General features: G+C 43.2%; 1 protein-coding gene across 13 annotated transcripts in view; it reads right to left on the bottom strand.

The window, feature by feature from the left end:
• Window positions 1-26688, bottom strand: part of EPHA5 (EPH receptor A5) — a 400471-nt gene that overhangs the window by 309160 nt on the left and 64623 nt on the right. For all 13 annotated transcript variants that reach the window (XM_043513198.1, XM_043513202.1, XM_043513200.1 and 10 more), the window contains exon 3: window positions 25084-25747. In XM_043513198.1, the coding sequence (XP_043369133.1) occupies window positions 25084-25747 (664 nt within the window). The remainder of the gene's footprint in view (window positions 1-25083; window positions 25748-26688) is intronic.

A 26688-nucleotide genomic window follows, 5' to 3' on the forward strand; every position in this document is an offset into this window, starting at 1 on the left:
TAAGAAGTTCATAAGAATATTATCTTATCACAAGGAAACAAATGAGGAATCCCACTACTTGGAAAGGTTTAGAAGACAAACACAAAGCAGGTCAATTTGAAACCAAACAACTTCCTGTTTGTCTCTGGATTGACAGTGCTCATACTATGTCACTAATTATGTAAAATATTTAACAGCAGAAGGCACTTTGCTTGTCCTTGCTGATGTCTTCTTTGCTGGATCATACACTGCACATAGCAAGGTTAGTTACCCTTGTACATGATCAAGCAGAATCATAGAATATCAGGGTTGGAAGGAACCTCAGGAGGTCATCTAGTCCAACCCCCTGCTCAAAGTAGGACCAATCCCCAATTTTTGCCCCAGATCCCTAAATGGCCCCCTCAAGGATTGAACTCACAACCCTGGGTTTAGCATGCCTAATGCTCAAACCACTGAGCTATCCCTCCCCCCTCAAAGGGAATGAGCATAGGCAAAGAGCCCATTTTATGACATAAATATTTTCAGTGAATAAAATGACTGATTTGAAAAACCAACCAAAGACAGATAAGGGCAAAGACCAGATCCACTAAGGGACTTAGGTCACTAAGTTCCAGATTTAGGCACTACTGAGATTCCCCCCTCAGTTACCATCTAACCCCGTAGGTGCCCAACTCACACAGTAAGTTCAACTAACTCAGTGCCTACATTTCTGCTGTAGAAAATCACTAGATGCCAACATTCCTGCCTTTGAGCATGTGCACTAGTGCCTCAGGCAGCCGCCCGGATGCCCATCACACCTCTGAGCTCCAGTCCGCAACCCACAACCCAGGGGGAGATAAGCATCGCACCACCGATGTCATCTGATTCAGTATGTTTGCTCTGAGCATGCCTAACTTCACACCAAACAGCCCTGGCGGGTCGCGGGGGAGAGGGCGGGCGTGTTGGTTTGGGGGTTGCATCATGCTGAGCATTGCAACACTTAAGTCCCTGTGTGTATCCAGGTGATATTTTCAAGGCTATTCTATCTTCCCAATGAGTGCAGAACCCCCACTGGCACTAACAAGAGTTCTGTGTATGTAGGGAGTAGAGAAGAAATGTCACACAGAAGTTCACTGTGTGACCAGAGGGAAGAACTGTGTACTCAGACTTGTACTATATCAGACATCCTGGCCATTGAATCTTTTTCCTTAAACAGTTACAAATACAATTTTAGAAAATGCAGGCATTGCCAAGCCGCACGTTATGCGCCTCTGCTTATTGTCACAACATGACCCCAGTCCAGCTTCCAGTAGACAGATGCCCACCTGGCCAAAACCACCACCCCATTTGCATACACATTCAGCTGAGAGAGTGAGGATTTAATGAGCACCGACACTGAACTGCTGTCTCATCCCCAGAGGCGGTCAGGAGGGAGGTGCTGTGATAGGACAGTGCAAGGAAAGTGCTCAGCTGCCTGTTCTGTGGATAAACAAAGGACTTTGGGCTCCACGGCTGATAATTCAGCATCTTTCATGAGCATTAAATGGGGGATTTTCAATGGCACAAAAGTCAGTTAGGTGTCCAACTACTATTTGTACCTTTGAAAATCCACCTCCTTAAATTCACACACAAATTATGTATAAAAAATATGTATTTGCTGAGAGGTGCCTATACATTACATTATTTCTATTCTTATTGTAATCAACTACACCTTAGGATAATGAATCACTTAATAAGAGCAAATATGCAGATCCACCCCGGCAGACTCCCTAACATAGAGGCTAGAACAATAGCCAGCGTGCACCTGTTATTCATAGATTCATAGATATTAAGGTCAGAAGGGACCATTATGATCATCTAGTCTGACCTCCTGCACAACGCAGGCCACCGAATCTCACTCACCCACTCCTGCAATAAACCTCTCACCTATGTCTGAGCTATTGAAGTCAAATCATGGTTTAAAGACTTCAAAGAGCAGAGAATTCTCCAGCAAGTGACCCGTGCCACATGCTGCAGAGGAAGGCAAAAAAAAAACCAGGGCCTCTTCCAATCTGCCCTGGAGGAAAATTCCTTCCCGACCCCAAATATGGTGATCAGCTGAACCCTGAGCATATGGGCACCAGCCAGATACCCAGGAAACAATTCTCTGTAGTAACTCAGATCCCACCCCATCTAACATCCCATCACAGGCCATTGGGCCTATTTACCATGAATATTTAAAGATCAATTAATTGCCAAAATGATGTTATCCCATCATACCATCTCCTGCATAAACTTATTGAGTTTAATCTTGAAGCCAGATAGGTCTTTTGCCCCCACTGATTCCCTTGGAAGGCTATTCCAAAACTTCACTCCTCTGATGGTTAGAAACCTTCGTCTAATTTCAAGTCTAAACTTCCTGATGACCAGTTTATATCCATTTGTTCTTGTGTCCACATTGGTACTGAGCTTAAATAATTCCTCTCCCTCTCCAGTATTTATCTGATATATTTATAGGGAGCAATCATATATATGAAGCAGTTATGGCCCAGTGGATACCACCAAACTGGGACTTGAGAGACTTGCGGTCTGTTCCTGGTTCTCCCATTGACCTGCAAAGTGACAATGGGCAAATCACTTCCCCTCTCTATGCCTCAATGTCCCCATGTGTACAATCAGGATAACATACTGCTGAAAAGGACCACAGATTGAATATGAGTCAATGGTATAATGCAGTGGTGAAAAAGGCTAAAATCATTCTGGGGTGTATTAACAGGAGCCCTATATGTAGAGCATGGGAGGTGACTGTCCCATTCTGCTCAGCACTGCTGAAGCCTCAGCAACAAAAATAATAAAAAATGTAGAGAACCTATCCTATGAGGAAAGGTTGAAGGAGCAGGGCACATTTAGCCTTGAGAAAACCTGGGAACACCTGATATATGCAGTGTCGTTGTAGCTGTTTTGGTCCCAGGATATTAGAGAAGTGAGCTGTAGCTCACGAAAGCTTATGCTCTAATAAATTTGTTAGTCTCTAAGGTGCCACCGGTACTCCTTTTCTTTTTGCGAATACAGACTAACACGGCTGCTACTCTGAAAGGTGGGGGAGGTAATATCTTTTATGGACTAACTTCTGTTGGTGAGAGAGACAAGCTTTCGAGTTTACACAGAGCTCTTCTTCAGGTCTGGGAAAGTTTTCCAGACTGCGGAATCCCTATCATGGGAGGTTTTGAAGAACAGGTTGAACAAACACCTGACAGGGATGGTCTAGGTTGACTTAGTCCTGTCTTCGCCCAGGGGGTTGGTCTCGAGGTCCCTTCCAGCCTGACATCTCTATGATTCTATGATACTGACCTCCTTTGTACAGTAATGGAGATCAACTGATGAAAAGGGCTATCTAATCATATAAGAACAAGTCTAATTAATCCATCCTAAAAAGGGAACTGTGTGACATGAGGATATATTGTTGCCTATTTTTCTCTGAAATGGATACTCTTTTAGCAATAAAAATGATGGATCTCTGGCAAGCTGATCTATCCAAGATGGGAAAAAGAAAAGGAGTACTTGTGGCACCTTAGATACTAACAAATTTATTAAAGCATAAGCTTTCGTGAGCTACAGCTCACTTCATCGGATGCATTGCGAATACAGACTAACACGGCTGCTACTCTGAAACAAGAGGGAAAAGTCTCCCTTCCCAATCTCCAAAGTAATCAAAGTAATCAAAAATAATAACAACTGTGTGACAAGATAAGGGTAAGGGCTTGATCCTACTACCCTCAACGTCAATAGTAAAATTCCCATGAACTTCAGGAGGAGCAGGGGTAGGTCTTTGGAATGGTAAAATCATCCCTCTCGTAAATACATTGTGCCACTGCCCTGACATTATTATTACACACCAAAATATTCTAGGCTAGGTGTCCACAGCTAGACTTATTAACTCATAAAAGTTTGTATTTCAACGCCCAAATATGGATTTTAGAAGTTTATTTTTTGTAGCCAGGTATGAAAATTTGGTATTTGTAAGGATAGGGATTTTCATTGGTTCATTGCAAGTCAATGGGAGTTGTGCACCTGGTGATTTTGGAAATCCTACCATTAATGATCAACCTTTATTTCTGGCTCAGTATATGCAATAGGCTTAAGGAATAAAGCTACAAAAATTGTGGAGTCCACAAGATGCCAGCCAAACGTCACGTCAATCTTTTGACTGGTGTGTGCTCTGACCCATCTCTATTTATTCAGGCTGTAAGCTCTTTGAGACAAGAATCTGCCTGCTTACATGTTTATGAGTACACTTTTGAGTACTATAACATAGTAAATTATCATTATTTTTATGGAATTGGAGCCTGGGAAGGGAGACTTTTCCCCCTGGGATCAACCTGCCACAGATCCATCAGTTTTATTACTAAAAGTGAATCCATTCAGAGAATAAGCAACAGCACATCCCCTTGGTCACATGTACATAAACTCCAATGCAGAGAGTGAACTGGGAATACATATTGCAACCCAATGACTGATGCAAACAGATGACACCTTTAATTTGCTACTTATGCCCATCAGTTTGAATGGCACAGTCTCTATGTACAAAGCTAATAGAACACTTGCTTTAAGACAAAGCAGTGTATGAAATAGGTTATCGCACATTTACTGAGGGTCGTAAGTAACTGATGAGCTGCTTAGAGACATAGAAGACAAACCCATTCCACTTCTGATCATTTGCACAATTATAATTTAGGTAAAATTTACTTATTATTCCACTCCCTTTAAACAACTTTGAAGCAAATACCGAATGTATACCATTATTCTTTATTGAAACAGATTAAATTACTTCCATAACACAATTTAACATATGACTGGATCACCAGGGCCCGCTGAAAGACAGCTAAACTACCTCTTTTAACTGAGTGCATAATAGCAAATGTAAAAAATCATCTTTGTTTCTTTTTCTAAAATCTTGGCACCCTTAAAAAGCCAAAGGGCTATAATTTGCAATTGCAAGTGAAGAGTCTGCGCTGCTATGTTTTTGCCTGGGGCAGCAGGAGCGGGGAGCACTGTATCCACAACACACCTGTGTGTTTGCCTGGGAAATTATCTTTAAAGGGTTGGATCTTTGTATGGCTCTCACTTTAAAGGTTATGAATCACTGTTGGAACTAAACCCATAGCTTTTCACTCCTGTTATTTATTGTTTGTTCTGTGGTAGCGCCTGGAAGTTCCCAACAAGGCTCTTTCATGCTAGTCATTTTACATGCTTGTTCCTGGTGATTTGTGAGAGTGGGTCTGGTCTGAGGTGAACAAACACTGACACTGACACACAATGCAGAGCACACAAAGGAGCCCCAGGCCCAGTTTCACAAAGTTGTGTAAAGAGTCACAAGGCAGATTTCCCCTATCCTGAACAACCTCATACTGTGCCAGTGAAGAGGAGGGGGGGCTACACATATAAGAAAAAGATGATCCCTGTCCCCTATATCTTAACTATCAGCACAGAGTGTGATATCCTCACTCACTTCTGGACTGCTGGAGGAATCAGGTACAATACTTTTCAATATTCTGCTTGGCACATTAGATGGGGCCCAGGCCACCAGGGAGCTAATTACAAGTCTGTGATTCTATATTGACTTGGCATGAGTTACAGCAGCCTAGGGGCTGCTCTCATTTACATCACTTGGTGCAAGGTCACTAACAATCCTATGCCAGGGAAGGAGCAGTGGAATAACATAGAGCACTATCAAGCTCATTTCCCCATCTCTGGCAGCCCTCTCCCTCTCCTGGCCCACCCATTACAAAGAGATAGATGGCATGGCACTGGCTTAATTGGCTTTATACTGGCAGGGAGTTCCCTTCCACTACGGGCATTCTTCACTGGGTATTTACAGGCAGAATCTGGCCCCATGCCTTTGATCAGTCTGCAACGCACCACGTATACTTCTGGGACTACATATATTGTTGTTGTTGTTGTTATAATTCTAGCTATCCCCTTCAATAAATAATGAGTATACCCTTTCTTTCTGCTTGATTCCTGCACTCACTGAGAATACATCTGTCAGGGTTCCCTTCCCACTCTGAACTCTAGGGTACAGATGTGGTGACCCGCATGAAAGACCCCCTAAGCTTATTTCTACCAGCTTAGGTTAAAAACCCCCCAGGCACAAATTCTCCCTTGGACCTTGGGTTTAAGTAACGCTGTCACCACCAAGTGATTTAACAAAGAACCAGGAAAAAGGACCACTTGGAGTTCCTCTTCCCCCAGCAATCCCCCCAAGCCCTTATACCCCCTGTCCTGGGGAGACTTGAGAATAATATCCTAACCAATTGGTTACAAAATGATTAAAGACCCAAACTCCTGGGTCTTGGAAAAATCAGTCAGGTTCTTAAAAGAAGGATTTTATTTAAAGAAAAGGTAAAAGAATCACCTCCGTAAAATCAGGATGATAAATACTTTACAAGGTAATCAGATTCAAAACACAGAGGATTCCACTCTAGGCAAAACATTAAAGTTACCAAAAAAAACAGGCTAAACCTCCCTCTAGCAAAGGGAAAATTCACAAGTTGGAAACAAAAGGTAATCTAACGCGCCTTGCCTTATTTACTTACTCTTTTTGTAATATCAGAGACTTGTACAGGATGGTTTATGGGAGAAGGAGGAGTTGTTTTTTTGATCTGATGCATCTCTGCTTTCCCCAGAGAACACACCAACAAAGCTCCCCCTCCCCCAGATTTCAAAGTATCTTCTTTCCCCATTGGTCCCTTTGGTCAGGTGCCAACCAGGTTATTTGAGCTTCTTAACCCCTTACAAGTAAGGAGGAATTCTAGGCTACCCTTAGCTGTATGGTTATGACAACATCCCCAAATCCTCTAAAGGTCTCCAGACATGTCATGACATTAGGTTTCATCACACTGAGTTTTTATTGTTGTCTGATATGGGAAACCCAAGTTACGCTGTGTGTTAGATTAGGCAGTGTGTTTTAAATTCCACCTTCCCTTACACACATCCCAAAACTGCAGGTTCCCTGTCCCCAACCCAGTTGGTTCACTACACAGGAGAGCTTAATTTCCATCAGAAGGAAACTCAGCAAATGGAAACAATACACATGCCAAACAAGACAGGCAGTAGGGAAATGAGTCAAGATTTCTGGGAAATATTTACTTGCAGCTTTGAATATGCACAAATCTTGAAAATTCCACCATAATAATTTCAGAGAGACTTGCAGAGGAGGGCTAGTTAATATAGGCTACATATGGTCAAATTCTGTGGTCCTTACTTTGCGAAAACTTCCAGTGACATCAGTGCAATCATCTTCCCCAAATCCCTGATGGTATGGCAACGCTTTGCAATGGTGTCTGCTATATGCCTGTTTTGCATTCAAAGTGATACAAAAAGACTGCAAAACCAAATTCTTGTTGAAAACGGAAAAGGAGCCTCGTGAAGCACTTGTTTCTATTCGGAGCGAAGATCATATGCGTAAGAGACCTGGGTTCTATTCCCAGCTCCTCCACTGACCTGATGTGGGACACCTCACATACCCTCTCTGTGCCTCAGTTACCCCTACAAACTTTGTATGTTTAGACTATAAGTTCTTTGGGACAAGGAGGGTCACTCACTATCTGGATGTACAGCACCTAGCACAATGAGGTCCTGATCTCAGTTGGAGCCTCTAGGTGCTACCACAACACAAATAACAATAATAATTATAATAGTTCCCATAAGAAGTAACCTCCTGCCACTTACTTGCATATGGAAATGCCAGGGAGTGTATAAATTACATTGTATATAGTTTACCATGTGCAAGTTTCAGTCAGAAAAGCACTGTTCGTGTCTCCCCCTGGAAAGCAACTTAAAGGGAAATGTAAGAAATATAACTCGAAAAATAAACATCTCCCAAAAGACTTTCCAAGTTTTTTCCTTAAAAAATAAAACCTAACAAAAAAACAATTTCAGGCCAGCCTCATGGTAGAGAGAGAGCTTCAGGCTGCAGCTTAGAAACACAGGACCTGATTCTGCAGGGCAAGGAGCATTCTCAGATGCCACAGACTCAAACTGGAGTTCCAGGCACTCCAAATCTTGCAGCACTGAACCCTATGGGCGCAGGAAATGATTCAGATTCTTGGACACCGGTTCAGTGAAGGTCACAGAATACTACAGAGGTAAAGTGCTATTCCTCTGGAGGAAGGAAGGATCAGATGAATCACAGTATAGTAAAACTCCTGCTGCTGGATGACTCATAATGCTATACTGGTGTCAGGGAATGCTAATTACCATACCTCTGAACTAAGACTGTGTTTATGTTACCTAAAGAGAGAGAGAGTGTGATCCTCCTTGCCCCCCATCCTCTCTCTCTCTCTCTCTCTCTCTCTCTCTCTCACACACACACACACACACACACACACAGAGAGAGAGAGAGAGAAAAGCAGGCTTTAAAGCAGGATGGGATGCCATATGCAGCAAATATGCACCAGTAACAGCATGAACATTGCAGCTTACACCTGCAGTAAGATGCTCCTGAAAACACAGCACTAGATCCACCACTGGTGTAAATCGACATTGAACCACTGACTTCTGTGGAGTTGTACTGATTTAAATAAGAAATCTTGTATTTTATACACTCTAGGAAGCATTTGCCCCAACCAAAAAAATAAATCAGTATTCTAACCTAAAACCACAGCCCCTTTTTGATATCTGAAACACTGTTTTCAGACTACGCGAAGCACACAATGTGAACTGTATATCATAAATACAATTCAGCAGGATTAAATATGACAATAGCATATCAAGGTTTTGTTATTGAAAGTGAAACCATTTGCTGCAGATAAAGGCCCAGTAGAATAAAAGCTTGATTACTGTGATGAATAATGCATATTGCCTATGGTACTAATTAACCTTGTACTCTAGTAAGAAATTATGGAACAATAAGGCCAATTTGAAAGTGTCCCGACACTTTTCCCAGTGGCATCTGGCAATCACACTGTGGAATATGGAAAAAGTGAGTCTGTTAAACAAGGAAGATTTGCTCAGCCGCTCATACTTTTTTGTATATTTCTCACATGTTCGGTACAAATTGTTTGCTGTATGTATATACAGAAAATTCATAAGCTACGAGACAATCAAAACTGTCAGACCTGCTTTTCACATGCCCTCATGTGCACACGCAGACAGAGGCAGAGAAGATGCACATTTGACTCAATTCAGCCACATTTCTACAGTGTGTCCGGTATATGTGTCTGGAGTCAATCAAGTTTAGAGTTAAGTAAACGAGAAGCATGCCAATATTTGCTCGGGGGTCAGATTGTATCTTTCAAAAGGGGAATCTTTGCAGGAAGCATCTGGCCACTGTCAAAGAGGATACTGGGCAAGGTGGACCTCTGCTTTGATCTGGTCTGTCCATGTCTAAGCATCTGTGTCTACAGACTAAATCCAGGCTATTATGCTATATAAGTAGATCCAACTCAGATCCTGGGGATGGTACATTTTGGGGACCGCACACCATGGGGGTTTGTCATTCAACAGCAAAGGTGAGCCACTGGAGGACTGGGAGAAATTACATGGACCCATTGGCTACTGCCCTCAGCTGAGGGCGAGCCCTGGCTGTGCTGGGTATAGCTATGGAGTGACTCCACTGGCTCTGTGTCCTCCGGGACTGAAGGCCCCTTCCCCACGGCACCATCTCTCAGTCTCTGGGGCAGCTTCCAGGATTTGGCTCAAGATGCTACAGCGCTGTCTCTTATGCCATCGGAGGTGGCCACTAGATGAAGCATAAGCTGCTCTCATGAACATCCTTTAAATGCAGCACCGAGCCTACTGCTGCCATTAGTACTTTACAAAGCATCTCCGCGTATTGCAGTGCTGTTGCTTTATTTTCAACTGTTTGCTGAATTCCAATCAGATGAATGCTACGGAACCAGGTTCTGCCCCCAGAGATGGCGTGTCTACCCAAACTCCAGGAGCCAGGCAGCTTCAATGGGAGTCACACGCATGTCTGTGGGCAGAATTTGTCCTTCGGTTTAAAAAACAAAATCTTTCAATGGTGACAAAGGGACTGTCTGGGAGCCTTTCTCCTGCCTCCGCTGACATCATTTTCCTTTTACATTGAGCTGACTGGCAGAATGTTTGCAGCTGCCTGATCAAAACAACTGTATGAAACCCTGGGACAAAATATGTGAGGCTCTCTGAAAAGGCTTTCTGAAAGTCCAGATACACTAGATCGGGGTAGGCAACCTATGGCACGTGAGCTGATTTTCAGTGGCACTCACACTGGCCGGGTCCTGGCCACCGGTCCGGGGGCTTTGCATTTTAATTTAATTTTAAATGAAGCTTCTTAAACATTTTAAAAACCTTATTTACTTTACATACAACAATAGTTTAGTTATATATTATAGACTTATAGAAAGAGACCTTCTAAAAACGTTAAAATGTATGACTGGCAGGCAAAACCTTAAAATTAGAGTGAATAAATGAAGACTCGGCACACCACTTCTGAAAGGTTGCCGACTCCTACACTATATCAATTGGATCACCTTTGTCCACATGCTTTTTGACACCCTCAAAGCATTTCAACTTACAAAAGCTGTGTTGACTCTTCCCCAACATGTTGTATTCACCTGTGTCTCTGATAATTCTGTCCTTTACCATAGTTTCAACCAATTTGCCTGGTACTGAAGTTAGTACATACCTGCGTATAATTGCCAGGATCACCTCTGGACCCTTTTTTGAAATATCAGCATTACCTAGCTGTCCTCCAGTCGTCTGGTATGGAGGCTGATTTAAGTGATAGAATACACATCACAGTCAGCAGTTCTGCAATTTCATATTTGAGTGCCTTCAGAACTCTTGGGTGAATACCATCTGGTCCTGGTGACTTATTACTGTTTAATTTAAGACTTTGTTCCAAAAACTCCTCTACTGGCACCTCAGTTCCTCAGATTTGTCACCTAAAAAGAATGGGGTTCAGGTTTGGGGATCTCCCTCACATCCTCTGCAGTGAAGCCTGATGCAAAGGATTCATTTAAGTTCTCTGCAACGGCCTCATCTTTCTTGAGTGCTGCTTTTACATCTTGACCATCCAGTGGCCCCACTGATTGTTTGGCAGGCTTGCAGCTTCTGACCTACTTAAAATATTGCTTTCAATTTCCATGTCTTTTGCTAGTTGTTCTGCAAATTCTTTTTTGGCCTGCCTAATTATACTTTTACACTTGATTTGTGCTCCTTTCTAATTTCTTCCTCCTGCAGATATATGTCTAGTTATGCATAATGGCTAATTACAAGCATAAGTGCCTATTTGTGCATGTAAAAATGCATTTAGGCACCAAAAATATGGGATTCTGAGCATGGAAGCATCCGATGAAGTGAGCTGTAGCTCACGAAAGCTTATGCTCTAATAAATTTGTTAGTCTCTAAGGTGCCACAAGTACTCCTTTTCTTTTTACACATGGGATAATATTCATGGTCCAAATTTAGGAGGCTGCTTTAAAAACTCAGCTCTTGGAACAAAACTCATCCCTTTGTCCACCTTCACAGAAACAGAAAGACCAACAAGAAGCCCGGCCAGTTTTGTGGTTCTGCTACATAGTCAAGGGGCAGGAAGTAGGAAGCCCCATGCAAGAGATCCATGTTGTAGAGCAATGTTACACAGGTGTTCTGTCCTTACCACTATGGCGGTGGATTCTGGGGGATGTGGCCAGTAGATCTGCAGCTATGCCAATCACTCCCAACAAACGTGTGTGGGGGGGTGTGTGCAAGAGAAAAGCAGATGCCAAGGGTGGGAGGGAGGAGTAGACAGCTGCTCCACAGCCTAGGGAAGGACTCAAACCCTTACAGAGTACTCCTACATCTAGTCCACTTACTCTGGATATGCACAGGGTCCAGGATTTGGCCCTTAGTATTCAGTCTTAAGAGCAGAATGAATACCTCTCATACCACATCTGTGGAGCAGAATGAAAAACTGCACATGACCTACATGCTAAATGCCTGCATACGTAGAAGAGTGTGATCCAGGGATCCCTTGGTGACAACTGGCAGAGGGCACAGGGGCTGCATAGGGTTTTACACGGATCCCCTGGGTCAGATGTATGAATAATAGCTCACCAAAGGGGACAGGTGAGATCTCTACCAAGAACCTGTAGCCCACTGGTCATCACCATAATTGTGAAATGTGTGTATGGTTAATATTGAAGAATTTATGTGTCTATACTGAAAATTACGTTCTTAAGGTCTTGAAACCAAGGCAGGACACCAGGAGATGACATACCCACTGCCTCCAAGGAACATTGCTGAAGTAACAGATGCCAATCTCCCTGTCTGGTCATATGGAGACGATGAACTGTGTGCCTCACAATGCAATATGCGCTATTTGCACAGTGAGCCAAGTGTTAATCAAGAAAGTGCAAAATCTACAAGAGAAGGATATACAAGGAAAAAACAACCAGCAGGATGGTGCCTTGCCCATGAAAAAGGACAATGGATTGATCTGATCTATCTAGGGGTGCAAACAGACATCTGGGATCATTCACTGAAGAGCCAAGCAGACAATATGTTTGTCTCATGAATGAAGGGGTCCAAGCCAGCCTGTCTGTAAAGCACTACAAGGGCTTTGGGTGGGCATTGCTCTACCAGACATAACAGTATCTTGTTAAATAAGTCTAGGATCTAGAATTTATTTATATGCAGCCATTTGTTTCCAATATTTTCATTTGCCATTACCAGAGTCTCTCTCTCCTTTGTTATATTGGTTTTCACTATAAACATATCTCGGTGCTGGGTGTTAAGCGGAGGTGCTCCTGGCAAGCTGGGTATATTACTTCCTTGGAAGCACCCAATCTGTGAATAATGTGAGTGTCCAGTGGAACAATGGCCAGATGCTCCAGGGAGACGTTTGGAGGGGTCAGGGGTTGGGGTGTGCCTATCGCTGCATGCATCTGAGGTACAAACTCCAGGTGTTATTCCTGCGGGCCTATATGTGGGCAACCGCCAATGGGCAAGTCTCTTTTCTCTGGTGCTATCAAAATTTCTCCTTCCTGGCCTAAATTCCTTTTTCACATGAATGATCGATTAAAACTCTCAAGCATAAGCTTGCCTGTGCACCTGGTGGTGACTGATGGTGGGCGGGCCACACTGCACTGATCTCAGATCTGTCCGTTGGTATTACTACTGTTTAAATTCCCTACTGCCAGCTTTGTCAGGGAAGCTACTGCTGTCACAATACAAGAGCAAGCCCTAACAGCCATAACACTTCATTTGTCTGGGCAGCAGAATATGCCTGGGAAGCCAATCGCCCTGCTTTGGTGGAAGTGTGCAAAACAATCAAGCCCAGTTAAGCAAACTACTTTTGACATATTAAATCATGCTTGAACTGTGAGGGCACAAAATAATGTAAAAACTCTTCTAAAAAGTCTTACAAAAATAAATAAATAATAAAGGCCAGCCTTGTGTGGTGCAGAAAAAGACCAAAAAAAAAAAAAGAGAGAGAGCGAGAGAGAGAGAAAGCTTTTATCTAAGGAGCGCATAGGAAACTGAATAAGCCGAAAGGGAGAGGAAAGGAGACTGTCTCCACAGTAAATACACACACATCCTCCTCTGCTGAGCTCTGAAGTCCTTCCCAGGCATTTCTCCTTATGTGTGCCCCCTGCTAGCACCCCTCCAGCAGAGAAATGGCACCAATGCTCAGATCAAAATAAAATAGAATGGTCTGTGGAGGAAAAGCAAAATTTTAACAATTTTCATAGAATTCAAGGAGATCTCTATTGTCGAAAGATCTCCTTGTGCTGCATTAAAAACACATTCACCAGACTTTCATATACCTATGTATAACCATGAGATCTGGAATATACATCAGGGTACACTGGAAATTAATCTGATTTCACTTTTGTCATGGTAACTGATGAATTTCTTGGTAACTTTTACACACGCTTGCTGCTCATCATGGTTGCGTAGCAATGCTCCCTCTCGCTGAGATAGTATTATTCTTGATTTGTTATTTATCCAGTGTGGACAGCATCCTCTGTGATGGGCAAATATATGCAGAGATACAGTGTCACAGTGTTCAAGGACCTCACAATTAATAATCACAGTCCCACCCATCCTTCAGTTGCGTTCATCACCTTGAATTTCCTCCCACCTCACTGGATGGATTCCTCATAGTAATTACTGTGATGGGTTGATTCTGATTTCCACTAATGTAACAAAGGTCTCTGCCCTATGCTCTAGGCTCCTTGGCATCCCTTTAACACAGATCATTGATTTGGCACAGTACTCCTGTTATCAGAAAGTCCACAGTCATGCCTCTGATGCGATCTGGGCCATCGGCTATCTGCAAAAGCACTCGCAACTGGGAAGCTACGACCCGCAGGGTACTTTCACCAAATGCCAAATTGTCACATCCCCGCCTCTGTCCTAGGGACCAGCTTTTCCATTCCCTCTGCAGTAATTAAAACGCTTCCCTTCCAGACAGCTTTGGAACATGATGATGCGATCTCCATTATTGCTTGCAACTGGATGACAGACCATTCCAACCTCATGTAATACAACAAATATATCATTTGTGGAATTAGCATTATAGCAAAGGGACCCTAGAACCACATGGCAGGCATGCCCTTCACTCAGTGAACAGTAACCTTGATTCACAAGTACAATAAACTCATCATTGCCTTCCTATAGACACCCATTTCATGCAGTCTGTATTGGTCATTTACCACCTGTGGGCAGATATAACTGATTCTGATTTAGGATATATATTTGCATATATACACTGACCACCTGACTCTCTGTTACCCTCAGGCCTCTTTCTATTGCTCTGGCCGGGCAGATGCCTTTATACTGCCAGAGTGCTATAAACAGGCTTTAGTATAAATGAGACACAGTCTTAGAATATGCACATCTAGGGTAAGAATTTCAAAAATAGGAGCCTGATTTCAGGCACATAAATGGTTCAATTTTCAGAAGTGCCGAGCTCCCAGCAGCTCCCATTGACTTCAGTGGGAGCTACTGGGTGTTTGGCACACCTGGAAGACCAAGTTTAGACCTAAGGATATGTCTACACAGCTGACATTAAAGCGCTTTAACGAGGCTGTGTAGTTGCGGATCCAGCATTGGTGCACTGTCTACCCTGCCACTTTACAGTGCTGAAACTTGCATCGCTCTGGTGGGGGCATGTTTTTTCACACCCCCGGGCAAGGCAAATTTCAGCGCTGTAAGTGGCAGTGTAGACAAGCCCTATGTAAAGATTTAAGAACCCAGCTTTAGGCTCCTATTTTTAAAGATCTTGTGTTTCAGTCACACTTTGTTTGACTATACCTGTTAGCACATATTATGCAGTTTAAAAAAAAATTAAAATAACAGTCAAACTTTCAAAGCTAGAAAACTCTCTGATATGGTTAACTGCAGTCCAAGTTTCAGCATTGAAGGCATTTTACTTTCTTAGGCACTTATTATGAAAATGCCCCCTACTGCAGTCACATGTGGTATACAGAGTATATTTGCCTTGATTTATGTTAACTAGCAAGTTTTTTTAACAGTCTGTATTAACTGTTTGTCAAGTTAAATTGAAATGTCACTAATCTAAAATGCCAACATGCTACTAAACAGCTCAAAGATCACTCTCAACCAAGGCCCACAGTTAGCACCTATTCAACATACATCTCATCTTTGCTTTGACTTTACCAGCCCTTTATGTTCTCCTGTATCACCCTCGTCTAGAAATCTGCCTACTAACTGCTCTGATATATGACCTGTAATTCTATTGTGCCTGCTTCTCTATGTATACAGTTATTTGGTCCAATAAAAGATATTACTTCACCCACCTTGTCCCACTATTGTCTTCTTGTCTTGACTACTGTACTTTCTTTCTGCTAGATGTGGCCTCCTTATGTCTTAACCCCTCAAACTTCTTTTTTTCCTGAATAAATGACTATAGAGGCAGGCTCGGGGTGGGGGGTGGGGATTGGAAAAGGGAAGTAGCTCGTGGATCTGAGCAGTTGTGTCAACTTTGTTTTTTAGCTCCATTTTAGGTATATGTTTTGTGTTTGCATAGCACCTACAACCATGAAGTCCTGGCCCAGGACTGGGGCTCAGAGGTGTTACTGCAATACAAATAAAACAATAATAATAACTAAGGGGAACGCCATTTCTTGTGTTTAATTTTAACATTTGAAATGATCAGCATGTTCTGAGGTATGATGTTTAGAATTTGTGGCGACTGTTTTAGTTAATTACAGGGAGCCAAAGAAATGTGGTCTGGGCCCAAGGTTATAAGGGAATTGTGTTTCAATTTTTCCAGTGCCAAAGTGAGTAAAAATGTTTCTCAATGAAACCTTAGCTCTGAATTGTCTATCACTGCCCCCATATTTATGTAGGGATAACTTCTCTGATGATCAAAAAGGCCAAAACTCTAGGGAAGTCCTGGAATTATGCCTATTTACATCAGAAGACAATTTGATCCATTGTGTGCTGAGAGTGTCTATATTACATGGTCATCCTATAAAACAGTGTAACTTGTTTAAAGCAATATTTGTACAACAAAACAAAATAAAATTCGAGCTGCAAAATTTCTCACTCAGGGCAAAATCCTGCCCCCGGTGAAGTCAATGGCAAAACTCTGATTGACTTCAACAGAGCCAGGATTCCAGCACCAATGTGGGCCCAATGCACATTAAAATGGCCAAGATATAAAGCCCTGCAAAGAGAAAGTTTTATAATTGAAATGTCAACACGTCATTAACTACTGCTAAGCGCTACTGTAATAAGAAGCACAAAACTGAAAACCTGCTTTATGATCAACACAACATACAATAGTACCACTGATTTTAATACCTGATGTAAAGTTTGTGGAGTCAGATTGTTCTTGAATACTGTAACTGACAAAGCAGCTGAATAGTCAAGGAAGATCACAGCCATATGAACTGGCAGGCACCATGACTGACACATATTGTCTTCCACATCGCCTCTCCCTATGCCACAATACACTCTAAAGAATTTTGCTTTGCTACAAGGAGGCCTTCATTCAAGTCTTCTCGAAGATCTGTACTCAACTAAAAATAAGCTGTTTATCTGGGAACAAACATAAACACATAACCTGGAATCTGCCCCAATTTGAGGATAGTAAATTGTCTTTTGGTTAATAAGTAAATATGACATTTGCAATTCAAACTTGCCGAGTAAATTTTGATCCTTCACTTCACCTATTGTAATTGTATTGTTCAATCGAAATCCAATAGATAACAACAAGGTGGGGGCAGGGGGCTAATTGTCCTACCAGGAGGTGTTTGCATAGTAATCAGATTGCATGGAACAATAAAGTTAAGCTAGACAAAGTAATGGTTCCAAATCTCCTCTACTAGGGTGTGCTACTACAGAATGAGAAAGAGATCTTCAAAGTAATTAGGAGTCATTACCCTACTAACTACATTTGTGATATAGTGTGTGTACTCCAGTCACGTTTCCTATAACTAAGACCTATTCATGTGCAAAATAAAGCAAAGAATAAACCAATTTTTAATCAATCCTGCTGTGATACAACTTTAATTTCAGGAAAACACTCCACTGCTTTTATTGAATATATCAACCCCAGAACGCACACAACTCTACAGAACAAACCGTTCCCACTTCAGCGATAACCGCCACTTTGCTGAAAAGCGACATTCATGTCATTTTCTTCATGTTGAAAAAAAAAGAAAACACACAACACAGCCAAAAGCTCAGCTACTTTGATGTTGGCTGGTAGTGTGCCTAATTAAAATTAACTAGGCTCTTCAGCTCATAATTATATGAACACCTAATATGCTGCACTCCCCGCCAATTTTGTTTTAATCACAAAAATGCACCAGAAGTATAAATGATAAGCACAGAAGTCCCTGTAGTCTCAGCACTCTTTCCGAATTCAGTATTTTCCATGTACTGTGTATTTCCATCACTGTTTTTCCTTGCTATACAATCACCTCCCAGTAGGACAATTAAAACATGTTGGTTTTTTTTAATCCACTGGACTTTGCTTGCTATCCATTATACCTCGAGGGGGAAATCTTGCTTGCCTTTCTCACGTGAGTTGTCCCAAATGGGAATACTCCCACATTCGTCAGTGTTTTTAGCTTTGACAATGATCCACATTGATCCATTTAAACTTTAAAGCCAGAATGTAGCAGCTCCTATAAGGGTGGTGCAAGAGAGGAGAGAGAGAAAATGCTTTCCCTTCCATATTCACTGCTGCACTGGAGGTGGCGAGAAGGTGAAATCCTGGCCCCGTTGAAGTCTCATAGACTTTAAGGTCAGAAGGGACGACCATGATCATCTAGTCTGACCTCCTGCACATTGCAGGCCACAGAACCTCACCCACTCCTATAATAGACACCTAACCTCTGGCTGAGTGACTGAAGTCCTCAAAACATGATTTGAAGACTTCAAGTTACAGAGAACCCACCATTTACACTAATTTAAACCAGTAGGTGACCCTGCCCCATGCTGCAGAGGAAGGTAAAACCTCCCAGGAACTCTGCCAATCTGATCTGGGGCAAAATTCCCACGGATTTTATTGGGGCAAGGATTTTACCCAGAATATCCTGTATCCACTCACTGAGCTCAACATGGGTGGTCTACACCCAAAGAGAACCTAGCTGTAGAGGGTCATACTCATTAGCAATCCAACTTCAGCCCTAATGAGAAGCACGCACACTGCACACACTTGCCTCTGCATGCGTGCTGTATGCCTCAGCCCTCCATAGGCACTGCATGCACCCTCTGATACCACTGCTGCAGCCACTCCACTTTGCACCAATTCCCTTCTAACACAGCTGCAAAGGCCACAGTCTGTGGCTGCATCTGATGAAGTGGGTTCTAGCCCATGAAAGCTTATGCCCAAATAAATCTGTTAGTCTCTAAGGTGCCACAAGGACTCCTCGTTGTTTTTGCGGATACAGACTAACATGGCTACCCCTCTGAAACCAATCTCTGGCTGTATGTCTTTCCACTACTCAATAAGCAAGGCACAGAGAAGTTATTTCAAACTGCTCCTCAATTGCAGCACTGTCTGCTGAAGATTAGTAACTTTGCTTTTCTTCTGAGTAAGCCAGCAACAAAATCACATGGGAGTTGATTCAGCAGGTAAACTTTTGAACTATGGATGATAGTTGGATACTTGGATACCTTTGTCAATGACTTAATTAAATCCAAAGCAGAAATTTGTCAACATGGATTTTTTTGCTGAGGACTTTGTTTCTGACTTAGAATCCACTTCTTGCTTGGCAATAACTAGCATGAATTTCAACAGAAATAATGAACAGTACGCAAAGAAAAAAGTTTGGATAAAAATAGTGATTCAGCAAGTTGATTTAGAAACAACGAAATAATAATTGGATTAGATCATATTTCAAGAAAATAATGCTGTTTAAACATTCCTGTAAAAAAATTAAACTACAAAATATTTCTTCAGTTGGCAATTTGTTTCAAAAACACACACATTGTCCCCCAACTCATTTCCAAAGAAGTTCTTCCCTTGTAAAGACTGGCATTAAATAAGATTTGGCTTAAATTTTCCTCCATTATTTTGCAAGATCCTGTATAATTACAGTGCATTCGTGTTTCAAGTTGGCTAAAATTGGCTTCCAACTTTTACCACTGTCTCATGCCACTTAGAACTGCAGTACACACTGGAAACCGGAAAAGAGGTCATTGTGTTCCTCTGAATTCGTTATTATTTCTTGGTGTAGTTCAGTTTCTAATTCATTTCACTTCTTTAATTCTCAAATATTTGTGACTCTACTCTGAAAACTGATGGTAAGGAAATGGCATTGCAGGGCTTATGTTCACTGCATTCTAATCATTTCCATTCTGGTTACTCAGGGTTTACTGGTAAAAAACATGTCTTTTCTACCTAGCAGCCTCCCAAATTTACCCTGGGATCTGAAAGTCAAGCTGGGTTTTCTCCCCCTCATGTGTACCAGAAAAAAAAAAGGTTCTGTAGCCCAGATTAAAGCCTAGATTTTCAAAAGTATTTAGATGCTCAATCCCCAGTGTTAGATCACCTAAATACCTTTGAGGATTTGGGCCCATGTCCTCAATTACAGTTGTGTAACCCCATTGTTGCCAGTAGGATAACACAGGTTTAACTGGCAGGATGCATAACTGGAACTTGGTAGACAATTCTACTGACAGCACACAAGGAAGACAGGAAAGAAGCTCTCTCCCTTTTAGCTCTGTTGGTTCTGCAGTGTTTAAAGCAGTAAAAAGTAGCAAAACCATATTGCTTGTTACTAAAAAGGGACAATAAAGCTGAATACACGCAGGGAACAGATCTGCTGAACCAGAAGGCGCCATTTTTACATAATCACTTTTCAAGGAATATCAGCTCCTTATGTAACTCCCCAATAGGGAGCCCAGATGCATGCAGTAAATATATCCAAAATTGCAGTCACAGTAAAAAATACAGATATTCAGATGCAGGAAGCAGATAAGAAAAAAAAAGATTAGAAAGTGTCATTTGGGCCAGATCCTAAGATGGTGTAAATCAGCGAAGCTTCATTGATTTCAGTGGAGTTACCATCAATTTACACCAGTTTAGGATCTGTCCCTTTGCCAACTGAAATGCAATCCCTGATGAGGCCTGCACAAGAGTGGCTAAATATCACCAACCAAAACTGAAACATGAAACGACAGGCAAGTGAATATTGTCAGAGATGCTTTTAAGAACCCACTGAACCAGGGCAAATATAACTGAGCCAAAAATAATAGGATACTGTGCCCAATCAATACTGTGGAAAGCAATGTACCTACACAGGGAGTGCTACCTTTAATTTTTATTATTAGCATGTGCAACAATTTATTCATGTGAATAATGAACCTTGTGCACAGGGCTTTTCACGAGCATGGTCACAATTTATCACTGGTTCTCTCATGACAGCTGATGATACATTGGCCAACTTGCAGAAAGAGGTGTAAAATACAAGAAGTTTTGTTTGTTAGATAAATACAATTTGACTGCCCATGTTATTTGAAATAACAACTGAATTATATAATGAGATTAAGCCATGTCATATCTATCGCCTGAATGTCCCAAGTGATACAAATTGCTCGGCTGTTGCTGTCGGTGCCTCCTTCATAAAACATCCTGATGACAAGATGATGAATTGAAGATATCATAGCCAATTAATGATTTTTAGACAGAAGGGATTTCAATTGTTCCCTTATGTTTGTGAGGGTGAGTGACATTTGCATCACCTCTAATAAAAGAATGTAGTCTGCTATTGTCCAGACAAGATGTTATGACTCGGTGAACATTATCTTTGCAAGGGAAATGCCAATAAACAAATTCAGGTTCTTTTGTGCTAGAAAAACAGCAGGGCCAAGTATAGCTGCAAAATAATCTGCATTACGAGGCTCAAGCCAAAATTAAAGCTCAGGGGGGAAATTTTCTTAAGTACCTAAGGCCCAGCTCCTCAGAGATATTTAGACACCCAACTCCCCTTGGTTTCAACAGGAGTTGGGCACCTAAATACCTTTGAGGATCTGGCCCCAAGGATCCTAAATGCCTCTGACTTGCAAGTGAATTAAGGATTTAGCACTACACCCAAGAGCTGCACTGCTTAATTATACCAGTATAGTGAAAGGAGTACCCCCTTAGTGTGACTCAGTTACACTGGCATAAAAGTGTTCATACTGGCATAGATATTCTTCTACAGGAAGGGGCACTATAATATGAATACTGTTGTACTGCACCCACACGAGAGGTTACTCTGGTCTACAGCTTCTCTGTGGCCGTGGCCAGCTTTTCAAGGGCCGTGACAAGTTTGTGGTTTATTTAAAGTCGGTAGCTGTCAGTCTGGATAATCTTCATGGCAGCTGCTGATGACAACAGCCCAGAAAGATCCACTAAAGCCAAAGCAGAATAGAGCAGCGGCTCTGGTAGCCAACAGAGCAGTGAGTGCGGGAGGGGAGGCTCGGTAACCAGTGGAAGTGCCCAACTGCCCTGGGTTACCATCACCTGGCGCCCAATCAATGCTTGTGTAAGCAGGAAAATGGTCCCACTTTTGTGGGGAACTTTCCTGGCTTCTGCACGACCCCGGTGAAGTGGGCTAGTGAAAGGATCTGTGTCCTCGCTCCCATTTCCTTTACCTCCCTGCCCTTGAGGACTCCCCTTCCACTCTCCTGTCTGGCAGAGTCCTTGTAACCTCAACAAGGCGGGGCCCAGGATTCCTGGGGGGCTCGACCCCCAACCCTGCTGTGGTCATCTAGGACAGGGGCTAGGGTGTCCCCACTCCGGGGTGCTCTCTCTGCACTGGGCACTTCCCTGACCCACTGATTGTTACATACAATTTAAAGCAACTGCAAGTTATTTAATCAACAATTAATTTAAAAAAGAATAAGGAATAATGGGAAAGGTTAAAGGAAACACGTCACCCCGCTCTGTGGCAGGGAACATCACAGACAGCGTCTCTGGAACGTCCGGGCAGTTCACAGTCTGCTCCTTGTAAGTCCCAGGCCTTCTTCTCAGGCCCTGGCTGTGCTGCAGGATGCTGCAGGTTGGACACTTGCTCTGGTGGTGGCCACACACCTCCGGGATTTGGGTGGTGGGACCCTTCTTCCCAGCATCAGCCCCCCGTCGGGTTAAGATCCCCTTCCCAGTCTGGCCTGCAAGGACCCTCATTGGGGGTGTCTCTCTGTGCTGGGCCCTTTGCCCAGGGTCCCCCCTTAGCTTGCCCCAGTTGCTCACCACACCTGGCTCCAGACTGCTCCAGCTCCGGCTCCAGCTCCTGCTCCACTCTGCCTCAGCACTGATGCTGCTGCTCTGCCTCCAGCCCCCTGGGCTGCTGCTCTGGCCCCTCTGGCTCTATGGCTGCAGCCCTGCTCCCAGCACAGAATCTGCTCTCCCTGGGATGTGTCTCTGGCCCCTCTGGATCTGGCACGACCCTGCTCCGTTGCTCAGCTCAGGCCCCTGCTTTCTCCTTAGCTCAGCCCCACTGTCTGACCCAGGCAATTCCAGCTCAGACTGAGGACGAGACCCCCCAGGCCTCCTGACTCCCTGATTAGCTGCCCGCCCTGTCAATCAGGCTGACCTGGAGCATTGGCCTCTCCCTATTGCCCCTGGGGACTGCCGGTCTCAGGGTCCGGATTTCCCATTGACCCTTTCCCTTTTGGTACTGGGAGCTAGCCAACCAAAACACCCCCACTGAATGTTAGTAAGGACAGTCCTCTTACATTTGCTATTTTGGGGCAATTTATGTTTAGCAGGCAGGCAGATTCTTGCCAGTATGTCGGGCTACATTCCCTTGCCTGCAGCAATCAAGATTTCCTCCGTTTTGGCTGGTGCTTGTTGGTTCCTCTTGTGCCAAATGCTAAGACAGATGCACCTCCCCCACAGGTGGGGAATTCATTATCAGGGCAAGGGAGGAACAAACCGGCTAGGTCCGTCAGTATCTGCGATGTGTTCAGAGAGAGGAACATCCTAGTAAAAGCAGGTTTTTTATAACAAAAGACCTCTCCCCAAAATGTCAACTTCCCTACTCCCTCCCTCCTAGGAGACTTGTAAAAGGGACAATGGCTATCTCTAGTTTTCTCCCAAAGACTTCAGTGGAGTTTTGTGTGATCAACAACTGCATGATCAGGACCCTAGTTTGATACATACCCAACGAGAACCCACCATGGGCACATGTCCTATTCTCCTTACTCATCACAAACTCACACTTATTTCAGGCAGGAGGAAAGCCAACTCAACATGGTCTATACACTCAAAGGGAGACTACCCTACACACCAACAAACTATTAACAACATACAGCCAGAGGCCCACAAGCCAGCATGAGAAAATATCTTCAAGTTACAAGGGAATATGCGCATTCAAATTACAATTTACAAATAATAATGCAAACAAGCCATTAGTAAACACAAATTGCCTTGAAATGGCCTTTTGTCTGTTATCGCCAAATAGTTTTCTAATAAACCACCTATTGTACACTTAAAATTGAAGTGTAATTTTAAAAAACAAGCATGTTATAATACAACAATGTTCCAGCAAATTCAAAATTGTTTTATACTGATTTATTTAGAAGTTCTTTTTTAGGATACTTACTTGCCATTAAATATATGTCTTAGCTAAGGCCCTGACCCCGTGATGTATTTATGCTTGCAGTGAGCTCAATGGGCTGCTCACAAGTGCAAAGTTCTGCACATGTGGAAGTTTTTTCCGGATCAGAGTCTAAGATAATATTTTAACTTTGAAGAGCTGAGCACCGCAGTAGCAAAGCAACTGCAAGACAAAGCAGACAATTCCCATGATATGAAACTTCCCTTTTCTTGCTTTTAACAGAGAACTAAAAGGAGAGAGATACATTTGTATTAATTTACATATAATAAATTATGTCTTGATTTTGAAAACAAACTGTAAGGCTTCCAAGCAATAGTCCACAAGGGAGAAAACAAACCTTTAAACATTTTACCATCCGAAAATGCCCAAGTTCAAAAAATATATATAACTATTATAATGGGCCAGATTCTGATCCCTCATTCACACTGAACAGCATGTTACGCCACAAGAAGTACCACTGGGCCAGATCAGCGGCGTATTAACGCCTTGGCCAACAAGGCCCAGGCCTAAGGCAGCAAATTTGCAGGGCGGGGCAAATTTATAATAGCAGCCAGAGGCTGCTTCCCCCGGTGCTGGTTTGCACCCTCTGCCCCTGGCCCCGCCCCAACTCCACCCCTTCCCCGCCCCTTCCCTGCCCCTATTGGTTCCCTTCCCCAAATCCCAGCCCCGCCTCCTCTCCTGAGCGTGCCGCGTTCCCCCCCTTCCCCAAACTGTTTCGCACACAAGCACTGGCATGGAGCAGGGAGAAGCAGGACCCGGCAGCGCGCTCAGGGGAGAAGGCGGAGCGGAGGTGAGCTGAGGGGGGAGGGGGTTGGCAATTATTTCTGGGCCTAGGGGCGGCAAAATCATTAATCTTCCACTGGGCCAGATTCTGAACACTCTCAGCACTCTGGCAGTGGAAAGAGTCCTTTAATGAGGAGTTGATTACAGCCTCTTTCCACAGCTCTGGTAAATGAGAACCAGGTCCATTGACTTCAGTGAGACTATCTATGACACATGGTACTCTGCAGCATGAACGAGCGTACTCAAATATGACCCAAGATGTGTGTAATGCAAAACCAGAGCATCAATTTCCCTTGCAAATTCTTACCTTGACAGGTGCTGTTCTTCTCCTCATACCCTGCCTTGCACATGCATTTTCCAATGGGCACCAGCCATTCCCCTTCGGCACTGCAATGCATCTTTGGAGGCTCATCGGTCACAGAGTGGTTCACACACGAGCCCGACACTTCCAGCAGCTGGGAGGAATCTGCCCCAGTGATGGTGTCAGGAAAGAGGGCCAGGTTACGGATAATGGAAGGGCACTTTTTGTAATACACTCGCACGGAAACCAGGGCGATGCAGGCACCTACATCCTGGAAAGCCAAGTAAAATCCCTTTTTGGTCAGAGGCCCAACATCTCTGACCTCAGTGTTCAGCTTCATGACCCGGTCTCCAAGGTCGAGCTCAGTGAAGCTCTCATCGGCGGCAATGGTGTCAATCTTGATGTACTGGTTTTCTTTGACATTCCTCCCATCTTCATCATCTGATTCAAAGTAATACACATTGAAAGTCTCTTTGCAAGTCCCGAGTCCTCCTGGAAGACTGTTACAGTCCCTCAGAGTGAACTTGAGTTCGATGAAGATCCGGGAGGCTCCTTCATTGGAGATCCAACTAGTCAGAAGCCAATTGTTCTGATTCTGTTCCATTACTTTGCACACTTGATATGTGTGTATTGGTGCATAATTTTCATCCACCTCACCAATTTCTTCCCACTGTGCAAAAAGAGAGAGGATTACTTTAAAAAACAAACAAAAAAAGCAAGCAAGCCACAAATCCTTAAAAATCTTAACTTTCTTGCAAGAGAGCTGCACCGCTGGAAGAAATGAGAATGTTAAAATGACAGAGATTTCCATACCCTAGGCCTGACCCAATGCCCCACAAAGTCAGAGCACAGATTCCTACTGAACATAAAGGCCACTGAGTAAGCCCTTTTGTTTGGAAACAAGTGAGAACAGGTCCAAAATTCCTTTTTATTGTTGCTTTTGTTAATTATTGGTTTGTTAAGCAATCGCAGTAAAAGAGATGCAGTATTTAAGGCAAGACTGTGACTTACTCTATGCAGACAGGCCGTGGAGTGAAGTCGTATAAGGGTCCCCCATTTATTCACTGCATGACTCCACAGCATCACTGAACAGTGCATAGGAGGAAAAGCAGATTCCTCAGGGCCACTCTTCCCCTCCAGGTGGGCAGGGAACGAGCAGAGAGGGGCATGGAATATGTGGAGCTTTGGCAAGTCAGAGCAAAGAGAGAAGTACTCTGCTATCAATATAAATCCATAGCAGATTACTTCCCCTAGAGCAAAACTGGATGAATTGTGACCCCGGACTACTCCAGGGATTGTGCACTACACATTGCTTCTTATGCAGGGTACCAGGTATTGTCACAATCAAGCCATTAATGAGGATTGTCTAGCAACATTTCTGATTACAAATTATTTTTAAATGTACCACTTTGAAGGAATGTTAGTCAACTGTACAGCTGCAAGAAGCACAGAGATATCACCTAGAATAACACCCTACAACGCTGAAGTCTGCTTTCCACTAGTATCCAAGTTCTCTCTGCTTTTCACAACTGAAGTGTCACTTTTAAAGACCCAATCAACCCACTAAGTGGTACGGTGTTGCAGACGGGAGCCTTGGAAGAACTAACATGT

The sequence above is a fragment of the Dermochelys coriacea genome, chromosome 4, assembly GCF_009764565.3.
Source record: "Dermochelys coriacea isolate rDerCor1 chromosome 4, rDerCor1.pri.v4, whole genome shotgun sequence".
Taxonomy (NCBI): domain Eukaryota; kingdom Metazoa; phylum Chordata; order Testudines; family Dermochelyidae; genus Dermochelys; species Dermochelys coriacea.